Below are 18,119 nucleotides of genomic sequence, written 5' to 3' on the forward strand. Positions count from 1 at the left end.
TGCATATTGGTAGTAGTTATATCAAATCTTGTGGTACATATATCATCTCCCTAACTTAACAAAGATGGTTACAAACATTTATTTATGTAGTTATGCATTCACAAATGTTTAAACGATTATCATTTTAATTAGAGACATTTCAAAAGTCATGAGATTGGAAGCTAAGTTAGAACAACATTTTTCATAACTTACAAAAAATGAAAAGAAAAAAACTTTATCTTCCATTAGAGCATCTCCAATATATAAACTTTTCCGAGTTCATATACTGTTACATCATGCTACATCAAGCTTTTCATAAAATAACACTTATTATTTTTATAAAGCACCACTTTTATGAACTTATCGCTCCAATATATACTTTTTCATAAGTCCGTAGTTGGATTACATTAACAATTATATTTTAGGGCTTAGCTTGGATGCAGTTAACTGCATCATTTTTTGGATGATGTTACTGTGAAAATCAATGGGATATTTCTGTAATATATCAATTATTTATATGATATATGATATATGTGTATTGTATATATGAACTTTGCAGTAAACTTAATCGATTTCTCTATTTTATAGTATTATAACAATGAATAAATAGTTATTTTATGAGTTTATAAATCTAATACGAGTAGTATTTTAGATATACTAAATTTAGATGGATGGGTCCACAATAAGTCTATCAAGTCCATACCTATGACTTCCTCTAACTTATCTTTAAGGTATGTAATGGAGGTATTTTTCATGGACTTTTACATCACTCCCGAATTGAAGCTTAGCCCAGAACCACATATGCACAAAACACATAGAAACTCATCATGTTGGTTTCAAAAAGAAAAAAAATGTAATGTTCGATTTGACCCATGTTTAAGAACAACATTCCAATAGTGATCGAATGCCATTCTGCATTTTCAAAAATAAAGACGCTAACTTGAAGTACTAATACTTTTCAAAAAAAAAGTTGAAGTACTAATGATTCTTGACTAACAAACTACTAAATAGTAAATGAAAGCGTACATGGTGAATTTGGCATATGAAAGGCGTTGTATTTAATATCCTGTGAAATTTTGTAAAATTTATAGGGTAATCACTGTGAGTATTGGAGCTATAGCAACATTTATTCAGCCAAAACCAATGTTTCATAAGAATATGATTGCTGGCATCAAGATTCTATGCACAATTCAGTAGATCCAAATTTATAACCTATACTTTCTATACCAATAAATTTGGTCTACCATAGTTAAATTGTCTAAAAGTTTAACAACAGCAACATAAAACAAAGAATGATCAATATAAAAGAAAAAAGAAGGAAAAAAAACAAGGATTCTAACCCCGGAAAGAATACATTTTTGAAAAGTGAATATTAATTTTGAATTTGTACATGCATTGTTTCACTTTTCAATGCCTTGCTGCAAATATTGAATTAAATCATAGCCAGCAGTAGTCCATTTGTTATAGGCATCAGCACATATGTGGATCATGTGATTTGCTGCTTCTCGTTCGCTCATTTCTGGACGAAATCTCTTTCTTAAGTTCCCAATGGGATCCCCTCTGCTAAAGCAAGGTAGACCGCTTTCTACCATCATCAATACCGTATTTATAATCCCATTCATATGCCGCCGAGCACAAAGGTAACCCTTAACACACAAACTGATAAAAAACAAAAAAAAAACATTATCTACAATGCAGGATCAGGACACAGAAAAAGGTGGTGTTAAAAATAAAAGCACAATCATATTGAAACCATCATGTTGTTTCTAGTGAAAGTAAGACTCTCTCTAATGGGGATGTTTTTGGGCGCCCTTGGGTGCCCTTAGGTGCCCTTGGATATCCTTTGCGGTTGAAGCTTGTCGAAAACTAAAGATTTTTTTATGCATGCCCTTACCCAAGGGCATGCCCTTAGGTGCCCTTACTTATATTTTTTTTGTTTTTAGTGGAGTTAAAGGATATGTAAGTATATGTAAGGATGTTTGTATGGTTGGAGATAAAATTATAGGATTTTAAGGATTTATAAGGATGTGTAAGGATTTGTAAGGATATGATGTGACAGCTCAAGGACGCCTAAGGGCGTCCTTAGCATTGGAGATAGCCTAAGTACTTTGTCCGGAAACAAATAAAAGTGAAGTTTTATTGGCCAAACCCCAAAATAAATGAAACTTTTGGTTAAGGTTTCTGTTTTGAATCAAATTTTACTTTTTGGCTACATGTAATCATATTACCATTTTTGAAAATGTTACTAGTCGTACTAGCGAAGAATTATTTTAAAATATTTGACTAGTTGTCAAGAAATTATCACGTTCGACTCACCGATGAGTAAACTTTAGGTTATACTGTGCCTGAAGTATGTTTAATGGTTAGAATTTACCAGATTAGCTACAATGTAAATGGGGCAGACAGGTAAAAAGTTACCCAGTCAAATTCTTCGAATCTCTATAGGTTGTATATAGTGACGGAGCCGGAAAATATTTTTTGAGGGGGCAATTTTAAAAGTTGTAAAAAATGGACCTTTAAGAGTCGTAACGCTCAGGAATAGAAAATGGGCACAATATAAGAGTTACCTTAAAAATACTTATAAGAGTCGTAACCTAAAAATGTAGGCCGTAGCTCAGGAACAGAAAATGGACCTTTAAAAGAAATTTGTTCCCCACACAGGGTGTAACGCTCAAAAGAAATGTATTCTTCCCATGGAAAGATCTATCTTAAGAATAATGCTTTGATGACCAATGACTTCCAAATAATAAGCTTCATATTTATTTTTTCTTATGTTTAGAAAAAATTATAAATATATCATTTAAATTTTTATAAATTACATTGTACCAAAACTGGAGTGGGGGCAGCTGACCCGTTGCCCCCATTGTAAATCCGTCCTTGGTTGTATACCTCCTGAGTAATCTTCTTTAATAAATGAAATAATTTAGCTTTCTCTAAGAGGGTGTCTGGAAATACTTTTTCAATTTGCAAATACAAATTAATTAGAAAAAGTGTTTGGCCGGAAAGTGATTACACAGTTCTAAAAAGCGGGTTGAACATTTTTTTCAAAATGCAAAATCTGGTTAGCAAACGGCGAACCCCTAATATAGGTTATCATAAAATTAAGATACGACAACGTTTGTGGGTTGGTTCGACTGGGCCCATGGTACACAGTAAACAGTTTTGGCCGAAAACCATTTTGATCCATTACCCAACCCACCCATTTTGTCCAGCTTTGAATACATACTGGAAATCTGGAATGAAGGGAGCACCAGTTTCCTCTACTTGAACACATTTTCAGAAAGGGAATGTTGGCTAGTAAAGTGAAAAGCTTTATATGTTCCTACCTTTCGAATAAGTGCCAAGTATCGCTTCTCATAGCACCAGATGGATCAAGTAACTGAGTCATCTCGTGACTCAGCTTGAAATGGGCACTTTCAAACCGCATATTCCCACCGGGTGATGTCTCCAGGATGAAACCAAAATCAATGTGAACAAGCCTGCCTACACTGCATTCACAAATTTCTCGTCACCACTGACATTATAATGTGTAACAGCATATAATGGTTATTTATTCAAAAGACTAAATTAGCTTACCTGTCAAATAAAAGATTCCCATTATGTCTATCCTTTGGCTGAAGCAATAGACTAGCAACAGCATAACCAGCACTGCTGACTATGAAGTTCTCACGGGCTGTTTCGAAACCTGGAGAACCAACTGGCCCAAAGTCTTGTTGAAAAATTTCATACAAACCACCATCAGTTGTTTCACCCATCTGACTTCTGCTGCGTGAATTTGGCACAACCTTCAAGGACACACAAGTACAAAAGTCTTGAGATTCTGAAACGACATCTAAAAGACCATATAACAATAATATAGAAATTGATCATTGTATACTACATAAATTGATTGATGCTATATGCATTAACTTTCACAACTCTCATGAAAAAAAAAACTCAGCAATAGAACCAAGTTATGACAATCTGGCCACCTCAATTATTCCTCTCTCTGGGTCGGTTGGAAGTACTCCGTAAGGATACAAATAAAGATTAAGTCCAACTGCTCCAAATATGTCTCTCAGAAGTGAAATCACTTGCAAAGCAAGCACATCTTGTCTACAATCATCTCCAACCTGCATAAATAAGCTCATTTAACCATGTAATATGAAGGTACACAATCTGTTTGTTGTATATGTAGAGGTTTAAGTGCGTTACTTACCTTAAAAATACAAGCTTGCGGTTTTATATCATTTGGGTCACCGTCTCGATCAGCCACATCAAAAGTGATCATAATCGGGACTTTAGCCGCCGACTGCAATGGTATTCCACTATTTACCTGAATACCCTTGACAAGTTTATTAGGAGCTGTAGGTAGATATAGGTCATCTCCATTCAACTCAATTTTTTCCAACTCCCTGTAACCGAATCATTCAGATTTAATAACTGATAGTATCTTTAATTGACGACCATATATTCAAACATGAATACCTCTTAATACCAGCTCTCCTTTCTTCTTTTGGAAGTGGATACAGAACACCTGATATAGATGTAACTTTTTCGAAGAAATCAAATTCTCTACGAAATACATCACGGGCCTCGGGACCAAAACCATCAATGATGTGTTCTCTAACAACCGGCAACAAAGCTAGAAATGCCCGAGTCTGAAAAGGGCAAATTGGTATTTATATACAAATGATACCTGGTATCCATGAGCTATCTCTATTTTGTGTATAAACTGAAGGAATTACCTTTGCTGATATTGCTTCTTTACCTTGCTCTGGTGCACATGTCTCACCCTGCAACCAATTAACACTCCATTACATCATAAACTTTAAACCTTAATCCTCAATGTCATACATTAATAATCAGATAAGTGTTTGCTGACCTGTAACTGCCAAATTAGAATATGGGCAAACACGTCACTCCTTTGAGCTGCTCTAAGCAAGTATCCTTCAACCAACATCTGCAAATTGCGTAGATTTGTAAGAAAAACTAATAAACTTAAAGAACGCATTGCCATGCAGTCAAGGTTGTAATATGGTTTTGAAGATGATAAAAGAGCATAAACATCAAGTCTTCATTAAAAACAGCCAAAATAATGTTGCATGTTAAGCAGCAATTTAAAAATGCACAAAGCCTGGTCCTTGTCATAAATGGGGTTAATAGATTTAGAAACTTCAAACATATTTAATTTACGAAGAATTTATATGTTTTTGAACAATATGTCATTAGTTTTATAAAGCATTTTGGTCAAAGGACCGAGCCCAACCAGGCTATTGATAAAATAAAAGGACTAAAGGCACCTGGTGTTTTCAGGCTCTGGTTGGGAAAGGCCTAGGACTGGTTACCTGAGCTTCAAACTTCAAATATGACTGTATAATCCAAAAATTATACAACAGAAAGGGATTCTTGCCAATACGCACCTCATCATCATACCTCAAAGCTTGAATGAGCTGGGGCATGAAAAAGGTTACTTTGGAGGGAGGGTAAGACTCTAATACCCGGAGAATATAAGCCATAACACGTGGATGACCCTTATATGCTGGAGTAAAAAACTCTAGAGCTTGTGTAATTGAACAAGCAGCCCAATATGGTAATTGTTGCAACAATGGAGAATTTTCGTCTACAGCTTTAGGTGTCACAAAATATGGTAAAGCCTCGGGTATGTTACGAATCTCCAAGATATGTGACTGAAATAATCACAAATGCGTAATCAGTAATATAGGATATAATAAGTAACTTCATTTAACTTAATTTACTAAACATCAACAGACAGCTGACCTGAACTAACTGAGTAATTTCCGTCTTCAGAAAAGTGTTTGTTGGAAATCTGGCACCCAAACAGAAAGCAATCCGAGGATCAACAGCAAATGCAGTTCTTGCATGCTCGACCCATTTCTCTGAGCTAATTCTTGATCTAGAATACGCGTTCTCTCTAGTGTTTATAAGAATATACGAAAGCACTTGATTAATAAAAACGAAAAAAATGTCTAAATATAGAAAGGTTGAATTTTGTGAAGTTACTTGGAGTTAACAGGTTGAGCCCAAACTTCGAGTCTATCAGCTTCATGCTGGCATAACATTAAAAGTAGCTGCTTCCTCTTGTCTCTACCAGCTGCATAGTTCTCCATTGGTCCCCAAACAGGGTGGCACTTATCCTTCTGAGATTGGCAAATTATAAAAAAAGATGAATAAATGAACAAGTTGTATATAAGACCGAAATGGTTAAAGAATTGAATATGCAAGATAGCATTATCTTACCATATCAATAAAAGAGATACCATTTTCCCCGCCCAGCCCTTTGGAATCACTTTGTGGGCTTTGGAGATATTGGACAAATGTAGAAACAGACTGAGCCTCACTGTGTGCAAAGTTCCCATGATCAGCTTCAAACCATTCGGGTTCATGGGCAAACCAGCCTAGAGATGCCCTGTAGGATTCCATAAAAGTCAAGATCGCCAGTTAATATGAAAACAAGGTCAGAAATAAAATTTGGTTACCGATAAATTCCATCTTCCAACAACTGAAGTCCCAATCTAATTTTCTGTAGGCTACCCCCGTATTGGCATGAGCAGAATTTAAGTCCAAGCAGCATGACAGTAAAAAATGTACCAGCAGCAGCTGGGTGGTGTGAAAATTTCCACGGAAGTTTTGTAGTCGCTTGTAACATCCTGCCAAGGAGCAAGAGCTGTACCAAACTATCATGTCGTACAACCTACAAAAGTACCATAAAATGAACCGATATTCCAACATCTTACTCAAGTTTTAGAAAGGTACAATGAGAAATATTTTCACCTCAAAACGATCAATGAAAAATCCAATCCATAGCTTATGTGATAGAATTTGTTGAACAGGGTCTTTTTCAGGTGGCGATTCTGGTTCACCAGGTGAAAGGTGGGGCCTTAACTTTGCAGCTGGGCCGGAATACTTCATGTCAGATGCAAAGATACCTCGTTTTGTATCAATTGTCCACAACCATGCATCAACAAGTTCTGCAAGGACCACAGGGCCCAATTGAGGAGCAGCAGAAACTAACCATGTCCAGACGAATATACCAGTCTCCATTGCATCAATTGTAGATATGTAAGCCGGACACCAGCAAAGAAGACGCAGGAGTTGTGAGAAGCTCTCAACATTCGTTTTTGAATCTGAATCCTGTAATTTGTCACCCGACATTTTCTTAAGCAACTTATGGATATAGAGGTGGCAATTTTTATCTGTTTGCTTATGAATGGGTTGATTTGTGTTGTGATTAACCAGTCAAACAAACAAATGTATCTAAAATGGGAACATGTCATATGGGTTGAAAGTTGTCCGAAGTTTATTAATTTAGGAGGATTTGTCATTTCCCTTATTTATATTGTAATAAAACACTTTTCTGTATTTGCAGATTAATTACTTATAATCCTTTTTCTTTAAATGAACAAAAAATGTGCTTACAGATAAACCTAATCTAACCAGCTCAGTTTTGACCGGTGCTAATATGTTGACATGTTTCAACCTGTATCCATTTTGACCAACTGCCAGACGTGCCCAACCTTCCCATATAAATAGACTTCAGTCATGTGTGTGGTTTATACCAGAGTTGATAAAATCAGGGCAGCTGCCTGTGAACAAGTTTCTCTGAATGAAGACTTGTCCACCTCACCGCCTTTCTCTGCACTGAGAACAAACTTTTGAAGAAGACGAACAAACTTGTTAAGTAATATCGAACCAAACGACTCTTTTTTAGGCTGTGGTGCTTGAGGAAAAGCTCCAGATATCAATCTTGAAAGACCGCTTGGGCTAGGAGATGGTGCAACTTCAAAATCATCATCTGCTTTCTCCATATTTTCATACAATCTTGTCATACCAGCAATTTCTCCAGAATGATTACACTTGACTGTTGCACTAACAATGGCAGTGCTAAGAACTTCCAAATTAAAAGCCTCCGTTAGTTTAAGATTCCCCCCTGATGAAGCAGCTGCTGCAGCCATCACTGCAGGAATATTTGCAGTTTTTGTTCCAGTCCAGCAATCACTTTTGCCAGTACCGATCCGTATCTCAGATAAAAGTGAAACAACATCTGTTGTGGGTTGAGCCCTTTGCCATACATTTGCTTTACACAGTTTTTCCTGAAGTACACAATATGATATAAGTCGGGCAAAAATAGTTTGTATAATTAAATATGCTGCAAGCAAACCGAAATACCAATGATTAAATAGTTTATATAGAAGTAATTATGTGATACTGAATAATCACAATCACTTTTTAAACACAATATGCAGATAATTAGTTTTTAACCACATCAAAGGACGCATACCTGAAGAAGGCCCTGGCTGGTGCAAGGAGCATGTGACAGCGATATAATAATCCATTCACGTACAATTTTTTGGTATAAGGTTTTCACGGAAGTTATCCAAGAAGGATCACTGACAATACCGGAAGGTGGGTCATTATTTACAGAAAACAGAAGAAAATCGAGACAAGATGAATTCCACAAGATCTGCAAGCATATGGTACCATACTTACAAGAATTTCAACAAAGATAATGAACAAAGAGAGAAAAAATCGTTAAGTTGTTCAGTACCTGTGGGAATCTATCCCTTAGTTGAGACAAGAGTTTAACTGAAACATCTCGAACGTGTTCATCTCTTTGGGACAAACTCTTGATGAAAAAACATGCATGCACAGCTAGAGTTGATTCTCTAACATCCATAGCTTGCCCTGTCTCAAATATTTGATCCTCCTGTGTGTATATATATTTTGGTGGGTGTCAGTCTCTTATTCATAAATACAGAAACAAATATATACCTATACATAGATACTAATTACAAGAATTTGTAGAAGTAGAAAGAATTGTAAGGAAGAAATTAACCAGCCATGATAATGATGTGTCAAAAGCACAGTGAACAAGGGCCATTAAGCATTGGAAAACAGCAGGTACAAGATTTGGACTTTTAAGATACTCAAAAGCGCAGCTGAAGGCACTTCTAGAAGCCAAAGTACCAGAGTTGGAACTACAGTTGAGGAGTCCGCCATTGCTGCTGAACCGTATTATTTCCAAAATAGCAACCGCAAGAAGATAAGTCGCCTTCACTCCTGAAAATTTTCACTAATGATATTAAGTAATAGCCTTAACAAAAACAACAGATTCTGGCAGTTTTCTAGGAATGTGCATATGCTTTTGTGGACAATGTTAAGGATGTAATATATCGTTGTCTTTCTAGAGGTGATTGTATCTCATTCGTGATGCATATATATTAATACATACAATTGGTAACATTATATTTCGAAAAGTTCTATACCTGAAATCGTGCTCATTGCTCCAACATCAACACGGCCTCCTAAAGCTGCAGAAAGTGCTGCTCTTTGGCTTGCAGCAGCATTTTCGTTCCCACATCCCCGACGACTTCCGGGGTTATGAAGAGCATTTAGTTCTAACTCATCTTCAAGCCATTTTACTGAGCTAACAACCTGGAAAAAAATATATGTATATATTACATAATGACACCAGTATAAACATGCAGAAAGTCGTTTTTTGTGGTTTTCTCACACACATGACTGCATAGTTTATTCGAAAAATAAGCAAAATATAATGAATAGACTCTTTCAACTCAGTTTTATTGACAGCAGTTGATGATTTCATACGGTTGTCACTCAAATCCAACTCACCAGGGGTGGCGTCCCTTGAGAAATATGTTGAACAGCAGAAGCCCACTGAGGATTCCACATGTATGGACCATTAACTGCTTGAAGAGAAACTGCAGTTGTGCTACTTGAACTGTTTGATGTTGTATAATTTGACTTCATAGAATTCACCACAGGAGGTGCTAACCCAAACAAAGCAATGTAGAACCATAGATTACGAAACAACTTCATAAGTGAAGGTTCAACATCCACTGTTGGATCAAAATCAGAACATACTTCAGCGACGGCAGGAAGTAAAGGCCCCATGAAATCAGCTCCACAGCTGTACATATTCCATAACAATATGCTTTAGTGTTGAATTAAAGCAGGTCATATATTATTGTAGAATGTTAGAATACATAAAATAAGGGAAGCGATCTGTACACCACTAATTTTTGGCGATACACCAAAACTGTGCTTTACAGTGTTGTACTATACAAGACAATAAAACATAATTGGTGATGTATCGCCAAAAACTGGTGGTGTGCAGATCACCACCCATAAAATAACTCATACCTTCCACTTTTGGACTCGGCAGCCAAGCCTACATCTGAGCATAATGATAATAGGCGATGACGGTAGTCAACCCGCAGTTTAGCATCTGTAAGGCCTCTAGCTATCATTTGAAATCCTACAGGAAGAGTCTAGAATTTAATTGAACTAGTGAGCATATTGTTTTACAAAACCTTCATTATTGTTCTAACAGTTTTAACTTTAATATTAATAAGAAAGAAAATAAGACAGCTGTATTTTATGGTTTTCTGTCTAGTTCAATTAACTAAAATGAATGGCTATGATGTAAATACCTCAACACGTTCTGTATTGGCTTCTTGTGGCAACGTATTGCTTTCAGGAGATCCAATGCTGGAGAGTTTGCTTAAGTAGTTCCTCATCATTAGTACCACAACTTCACGATATGACTTTTCAAACCCTAAACTCGCCATGCGAGAAACTGCATCAAGAATCTACAGTGACAGCAAATATAAGTTGTAAAAAGGTTACAATAAAGTGAGCTATTTATGAATCACTGGGTAAGTGTATTATGTGATAGTAAACAGAAAACTAATTTGCTGATATCATACCCTAAGGCGCAACAAGCTAGGTGTTGAAGCATCACCCTCCTCCAAATTTTCAATGAACAAAGGCAATATTGTATCAACCACTTCAGCCTTATTAACTTGTACATTTATTTCTGCAAGCAAGCGGATAACGTTGAGTTGTGCAACAGGAACAGTCTTTGTGTCTTTGGTATCCTGAAGTAAAATTTATACAGATGGTAATTAGGTATTTGCTTCAATACGTTAAGATTTGGGTTGGAAGGATGATAGAGAAACAGAAAAGTCATAAAATGAAAAAAAAAATGGGGTGTATCATCCTTACACTAGCTACAATTGGCCCATATGATTAAACTAATAAATGCAATGCTTCGGTACTTGTATAACTACAAATTCATAACAGCTGGAGAATAAAACCAACCTTTTCTTCATAGTCATTGTTTTCACGAATACTTGTAGCCAATCCCATGATAAACGTATCAATGGGGGTTCTGTCTTTGGTCCATCCGTATTCAATTATCTCGCAGCTTGTCCTTAAAACGCTATCAAACATTGCTCCCTGGTTATTTTCCAAAGTATCAGCCTACAAGAAAAAAAAATCAAAATGTATATTGTCAAATATAAACACAACTAATACACAATCAAAAGCTACTAGTTTACAAACCTGAGCACATGTAATTAGCACAAGTTGTTTGAACCGAATAAGTAGAACCCTTAGTAGATGACCTCCACGTGTAAAAGCAATTTTCGAGATACCATCAAGCAATGTGTTAAAAAGATCTTCACATGCTCTTAACCTGCGCCACACTGAGTATACACAAGCTTCGACTGCTTCTACTAGCAAAGCAAGAGCCCCATGTAACAATTTCTTAGATGATTTCCCATCTGATTCCGCAGAGACATGGCTTCTGACTTTTAGCTTAGCTGCTGCTTTGTAGATAGAAAGCTTTGTGTTAATTCTAGCTTTCAGTGATGAAGCCTGCTCTGTCCAATCATTCTTCCTTATCTGTCAACAGAACACTTCTTCACACACTTTTTCTAATTTTTCCCCAAAAATGTAATTGCTTAACCAACTTTTGTAAAATCTCCACTTTGGGGTAACCAACGTTTTTAGAAGAAAAAAAAACATCTAAGTTATAGATTTTCTGATGTGAAGTACAACTTTCAACGATTTAAGGTAATCTGACCTGATACCCATTTTGTACACTTAACCAGCCACATGAGGCTCACGAAATTGCAACATTCTAAGGTGAAACTAGGTACCTAAAAGAACAAACTACATAGGATAGAGATCCTCTCAAATTATATTACTATGTCACTAAAAAGACAGTGGGACATACAAAGGGACTCACTTTTGCTTTAACTATGGGAGTACTGTTTTTTGTTGTTGATCTCAACTCGAAAGTACATATCCTAATTCCAATTTATTTTAAGTAATCAAAATTTCCAATCATTAAGTTGATACACATACCTTTAGAAAAGAAGTCATCAATCTCAGATGTTCCTTTGTAATAAGGCGTACGCGTTCCAAAAGCTGGGGATCAATCTTAACTTTATCAAGAACGCGTTCAATCAACTTGATCGCAATCTCTTGTTTCTCCAAATACTCAATAGGCTCATCTTTAATATTCAAAACACCCTTACTATCTCCTCCACTAGAAGTACCCAACAACCCATCAACACTATTATTCCCGTTATCATTCAAATCACTACTCACTAACGAATCAAGTAACCGTGAAACCAACTTATTAGCATCAGAAGGAATAATCTGAGGAAAACTCTCGGACAACGCAGCCAAAAAGAGCTTAGATATAGATACATCCGTGCCTAAATCGTCTAATGCAGCAAACACAATGCCACCCATGAAACCCGCCACGTCTGTATTAAAATCTTGATACATTTCCGTGGCTATAACAACGTACGATAAAAACTCATTATAAAACGACGCAATGGAAGCAGTTGGAAACCCTTTAGGCCAAAATGATTGGGTGAATGAGGACGGGATGGCACGAATGAATTCTAAAACAGTTTTTCTAGGATTCGTGTCGTTGTAGTTAGGACATTGTGAGATAAACCTGGCTGTTGCAAGTACGGCATTGAGTTGAAAACGTGAGATTCGTGGTGAAGCCGAAAGGAGTGATTCGGGTTGTGGACATCTTTTGCATATCCATGAGATTTTGTTTGAATATTGATTTGGATTCTTTGAAATCAGATCACATAGCTCTGTTAATGCTTCCATTGGGTTCAAAACTGAATCAAATTGTGAAATTTAGACTAGTAAGTTATATATGTATATATCATATATCATCATGAAATACTGTATTATATGTACGTCAAACATGTGAAATGAATAAAATGTTAAGAAACATGTTTCTATTTTTATTTTTGCATGCAAAAAAAGAAAAAAAAGAAGAAAAAAAAAATGCTTTTGAAGTTTTTGTGTGGAAAAGTTGAAACCCCCCCACAGGTTTCCCCCAGTTATTTCGGGCGTTTTTTAAGGTCTGCTGCAAATATATTAACACACTTTGTTTTCTGACTTTCTACCTTTTTTAAGATACACGATACCGTAAAATTTTATAAAACTGTCAATACCATATTGGAGCTGGAGCCAATAGGGGTTTTTTCTGCTGTTAAAAATTAGGGTTTCATAAAAATAGTAGTTTTATAAATAAAAATTACCTATCCAATTATATTTATTTGGTTAAACCCAAGTACCCGACCAAACCAAATTACCTAAACTCAGATAAACCAAAATTTAATTGGATTTATTTAAGTAAAATCAAATAATGAACACCCATACCAAAGAACAATTTACAAAATTAAGTATACTAGACTACTAGAATGTTCAAATGTGTTAATATAAGAGCCTTTGTGCATTGGGCCTTTGTGCGTTGGAGTTTTCCTGAAATTGGTGGTTTTGATGGGCTCTAGCGACCCAACATTGCCAGTGTTCACAGTCTTATAAGATGTTTTCATCGTTGGAAAACCCTGAATGACTCTCGTAATTTTTAATCAGAAGTTAAGAAAAAATAGCAAAGGTGCCAACAGGGACCTTCATTTTTGATTCTATATTAGGAAATCATAGATACAAAGTCTCATTATAACATGGTAAATCAATTGCACGTTTGGTTCATAAAATATTTTTAAGAAAAATGAAATCTTTCAATGTAGTTGGAATTTAAAGGAATTAAATTTGACGGAATGTTTTTTGATTTTTTTAAGATTCAAGTGACAAATGGAATAAGATGTCTTTCCCCACCATCAAAGAATGGAGATTCTATCAAATGAGAGAATGTCTACATTTGAATGGAATGATATTCATTCGACTTAGAACAACCAAACATATTAAAGAATGGAATCTCATTCCAATTCTATCATATTACATTAGAATATGTGAACCAAACACGGCCTAAATCTCATGTGGGCTAAAGGTTACATTAGTCATTAGGTTGGCAATTTGGCATATTACAAAATACATATGGCTTTAAAAAAAATACTCGTAGTAGGTAATGGACATAGTGATCTTCATTTGACTTTATATAAGCCAATGCGAATGTTTTTTCATATCTTTTTATATATCTATTTATCCTTCGTTGTCTATGACATTGAACTTTGTTTGTTCTTGTTTTTCCATAAAGTACCTATACATAATTAAAGATATATTTTAATTATGCTTAAGATATCCATAATACTTACTCGTATTTGTTTATTTTGTATGAAAATATCTAAGGATATAATGATATATGGTGATGTGATTCTTGTTTTTCCATAAAGTAGCTATACATAATTAAAGACATATTTTAATTATGCTTAAGATATCCATAATACTTACTCGTATTTGTTTATTTTTGTATGAAAATATCTAAGGATATATGGTGATGTGAAAAATACAAAGATCTATAAGAATATTTGTATGATTAATATAGTTACGTGTAAACTTCAAGAATTTTAAAAAAAATTAAAATTTTATAAAGATATGATATGACAAGAATAGGTCAAAATATCCTCACTTTTGAAAATATTCTCACACACAAGGATTCAATACTACAAGAGATTTATGTTCACGATTGGTGGAGTTGTGATTTGGATATGACCACATGTCCACATTAAACCACTTATTTCATTTCTATATATCTACGATATGAAAAAAAAAAAAATTAATCAATATTTATTTATTATTATTTGTGTTTTTACATTTTTCTAAGGTAAAAACACTAGTAAGTTTTTTCATTAAAAAAAATTTCATTCAATTTCCTTTATTTCATTTCGGATTATGATCCTCTAAAGTTGTTATTAACTTAATAGGTGAAGTTGGAAGAATCTTGACCTTTAAATTAAAATCAAATGTTAAGATTCAAAATTGATATTTGAATAACCCTTGATTTTAACTAAAGCTCAAAATCATCGACTTTAATAAATTTAGATGATCTCATTCATTTCTATATATCTACGATATGCAAAAACAATTTAATCAATATTTATTTATTATCTTTTGTTTTTAACATTTTTCTAACGTAAAAAAAAATTGTAAGTTTTTTCATAAAAAAATTTCATTCAATTTCCTATATTGATCTTTAGACTAGATAAAGTAATAATTCAAACACACTTAATGTTTCAACTCGAACATTAAACTCAGAATAGCAGTACATTCTTAATTGAGCCAGCTTATTAACTAACATGAAGATTGAGGATCAAATGTTGATAAGAAGACAATGAACAAAGAAAAATATATAAATATTAAATAATCTATACTGGCTAGTAGACTAGAGCAATGAGCAATCTCAACTCGTTCGTTTTTATAATTATTTCATACCACAAAAATAAACATTGATGATATAATTTCATTGAAGATGGAAAGAGATGCATTCGTATATTGGAGTGTGTGGATAATAGGAAGCAATGAAGGATATGATGATCTCGTATAGCTTATTGAACGACCACAAAAAATTCGCTTGTTTTGGAATTACCATATATAAAATCCTCCACCATAATAAGTGATTTATAGATAGATAGCCTAGAATTTTCTTATGATGTATACGTGTTGGACCCCTCGAAATTAACCGAATGGGCGTTACGTGTTTTGATTAGCTAGCGATCAAGGAAGTATATATTCATTCCACCATGATAAGCTAGTAAATACTTGTTTTATATTTAATAAACTATTTTTCGTATGGATCCTTTTGAAAATTACTTAATTAGTATCAATTATTGTTAGAATACAAAAAACATATATATTCTTTAATATTTTGTTGACATACAAAGAGCATAGTGAAGACTTGAGCAATGGAGACCTCAGACCTATCACGAGGTTAAGGCATTTTGCTCATAAATTACCATGGAAGTCACTTTGTGACTTCGGTTCATTTCTCAAAATGACTAACAAATGAGGAAATGTTAGGTAAAACATGTAATACATATTTTAGTTAAAGTAGAGGAAATTATGTAAAAATTCAGGGAGAGGTTATGTAAAATTCATGAGCTATGTATGTTTATCATATTCAAAGGTTTAATTTATAATTTCTTTTAAAATGACAATCCCTAAGCTTAAATAAAGTCTGCAATATAAATCATTTTCCATAATTCTAAATGGAAAAATATATATGTTGGTATTTACTCTCACATTAATTTCATCGCATGATTGATTTTTTTTTTTTTAAATAAAAATTGTGAGGAAGGAAGCATTCAAGTTGGATGCCTATGTTTACCCAATTTTAAATATTTGATTTATAAGACTCCTAATGGATGACATTAACAATTATATCCATTTAGTTTATTTAAGATTTTAAAGTATCACTTTGTGAATAACAGTTACCTTATCAAAGAAAATCTATGTTTATCATATTCAAAGGTTTAATTTGTAACTTTTTTTAAAATGACAATACCTAAACTTAGATAAAATCTGCAATATATATCATTTTCCATAATTCTAAATGGAAAAATATATATGTTGGTATTTGCTCTCACATTAATTTCATCACATGATTGATTTTTTTTTTTAAATAAAAATTGTGAGGAAGGAAGCATTCAAGATGGATGCCTATGTTTACCCAATTTTAAATATTTGATTTATAAGACTCCTAATGGATGACATTAACAATTATATCCATTTAGTTTATTTAAGATTTTAAAGTATCACTTTGTGACTAACAGTTACCTTATCAAGAAAATCACTTAAACTATTTGGAATTAACATCTGTCATTAGAGTGAATTAAAAACAAACCCGAAAATCACTCAAAAGTATCTCGCATTCATTAGAGTCGGTCAAAACCAAAACTGAAATAAACTAAAAAACTTTAAAAAAAAATCAATAGTTTTGGTTTTGTATTTCTGGAACGCTGAAGTTATTATTTTGGTTTTGGTTTCTTATGAAAAGTTGATTCACACCCTTCCAACATGAAAATAATATCTTTCATTGGGTATATTTGACAAAACTAGCTGATAGTTGTTAGCTGTAAGTTGATAGCTGGTGGCCGGAAGCTATTAGCTGGTAGTTGTAGTTAAAAACTGGTAGCTGGAACTTTTTAAATATATTTAAGTGTTTGGTAAAGTAGCCTGAAACTTTTAACAAAATGCATAAAATGACAAAAATGGAGATTAAAAAAAAATGATACAAATACTATCTCTAAATCCTCTAAAAACTTATATTAAAAAGCAAATAGTTTAAACACAATATAAGTTTTAACATATGATAATTTCTGTCAATAACTTGTTATGCACTCGGTATAATATGCATTACATTATATTTGATATTTCAAAAGATTATTATCTATACTTCTTCTATACTATAAAATAAATAACCCCTTTTATTTATGAAAGTGTTGAAAATATGTAATATTTTCACTTAGCACCCCTTAAAATATTTCAACAAACACTACCCCATAACATTAATGATTAATTTACACTACCAATCCTTTATTCTTTAATATATATTTTCATTAACCATTTACATCAATTATCCACACCATTCGACGCCGTTTCTACCACCAACATTCGGCCCCCACTATAACGGCATTGTCACGACCATCGCCGTATTGCGCAGGTAACGTGCTAGTATCTATTAATAGGGATGATAGGGATAAGTTGAAAGTTCCCGTGTTACCCTATTTTAACCATGTGGCACAATAAAATTTCTAACCAATGACACCATAGTCAAATTTTATCTGTAAAACTTTGCTAATCAAATCTTAAAAGGTTATTTAAGTAATTTTGGGGTGAAAAACTTATAGCTTTGGTCAAACGCTACATGTAGAAGCGTTGAAGTGAGGAGCTTTTTTTCTGTATCCAAAAGCTTGAAGCTCTTGTAAGTTGTAACCAAACAATATTTTTCGTTGTATATGAGATATTGCATTTTATTATTGTTATATTCATTATTTATGTTTGGTGAAATTACAAATATATTTGAAGCTTATATATTATGAGCATGTAAAACAAAATCA

General features: G+C 33.8%; 1 protein-coding gene across 1 annotated transcript; it reads right to left on the reverse strand.

Moving 5' to 3' along the window:
• Positions 1-1,260: 1,260 nt before the first annotated feature.
• On the reverse strand, positions 1,261-12,921 carry LOC122594906 (phosphatidylinositol 4-kinase alpha 1-like). Its single transcript, XM_043767194.1, has 26 exons — positions 12,154-12,921; positions 11,347-11,688; positions 11,104-11,265; positions 10,710-10,880; positions 10,434-10,592; positions 10,144-10,271; positions 9,613-9,910; positions 9,246-9,414; positions 8,816-9,039; positions 8,528-8,686; positions 8,261-8,443; positions 7,539-8,072; positions 6,754-7,113; positions 6,459-6,673; positions 6,220-6,388; positions 5,983-6,119; positions 5,740-5,893; positions 5,382-5,648; positions 4,844-4,921; positions 4,707-4,754; positions 4,447-4,619; positions 4,178-4,373; positions 3,951-4,091; positions 3,556-3,764; positions 3,306-3,467; positions 1,261-1,638 (listed from the first exon to the last, which is right to left on the reverse strand). The coding sequence occupies exons 1-26, from the start codon at positions 12,919-12,921 to the stop codon at positions 1,380-1,382; spliced, it is 5,865 nt and encodes a 1,954-aa protein (XP_043623129.1). The 3' UTR covers positions 1,261-1,379.
• Positions 12,922-18,119: the final 5,198 nt, after the last annotated feature.

The sequence above is a fragment of the Erigeron canadensis genome, chromosome 4, assembly GCF_010389155.1.
Source record: "Erigeron canadensis isolate Cc75 chromosome 4, C_canadensis_v1, whole genome shotgun sequence".
Taxonomy (NCBI): domain Eukaryota; kingdom Viridiplantae; phylum Streptophyta; class Magnoliopsida; order Asterales; family Asteraceae; genus Erigeron; species Erigeron canadensis.

Coding starts and splice junctions, on each gene's coding strand:
- LOC122594906 (XM_043767194.1), bottom strand. CDS start 12,921: ATGGAAGCATTAACAGAGCTATGTGATCTGATTTCAAAGAATCCAAAT. Junction 10,881..11,103: donor ACAATGACTATGAAGAAAAG/GTTGGTTTTATT, acceptor ATTTTACTTCAG/GATACCAAAGACACAAAGAC. Junction 6,120..6,219: donor GTATCTCTTTTATTGATATG/GTAAGATAATGC, acceptor TGCCAATCTCAG/AAGGATAAGTGCCACCCTGT.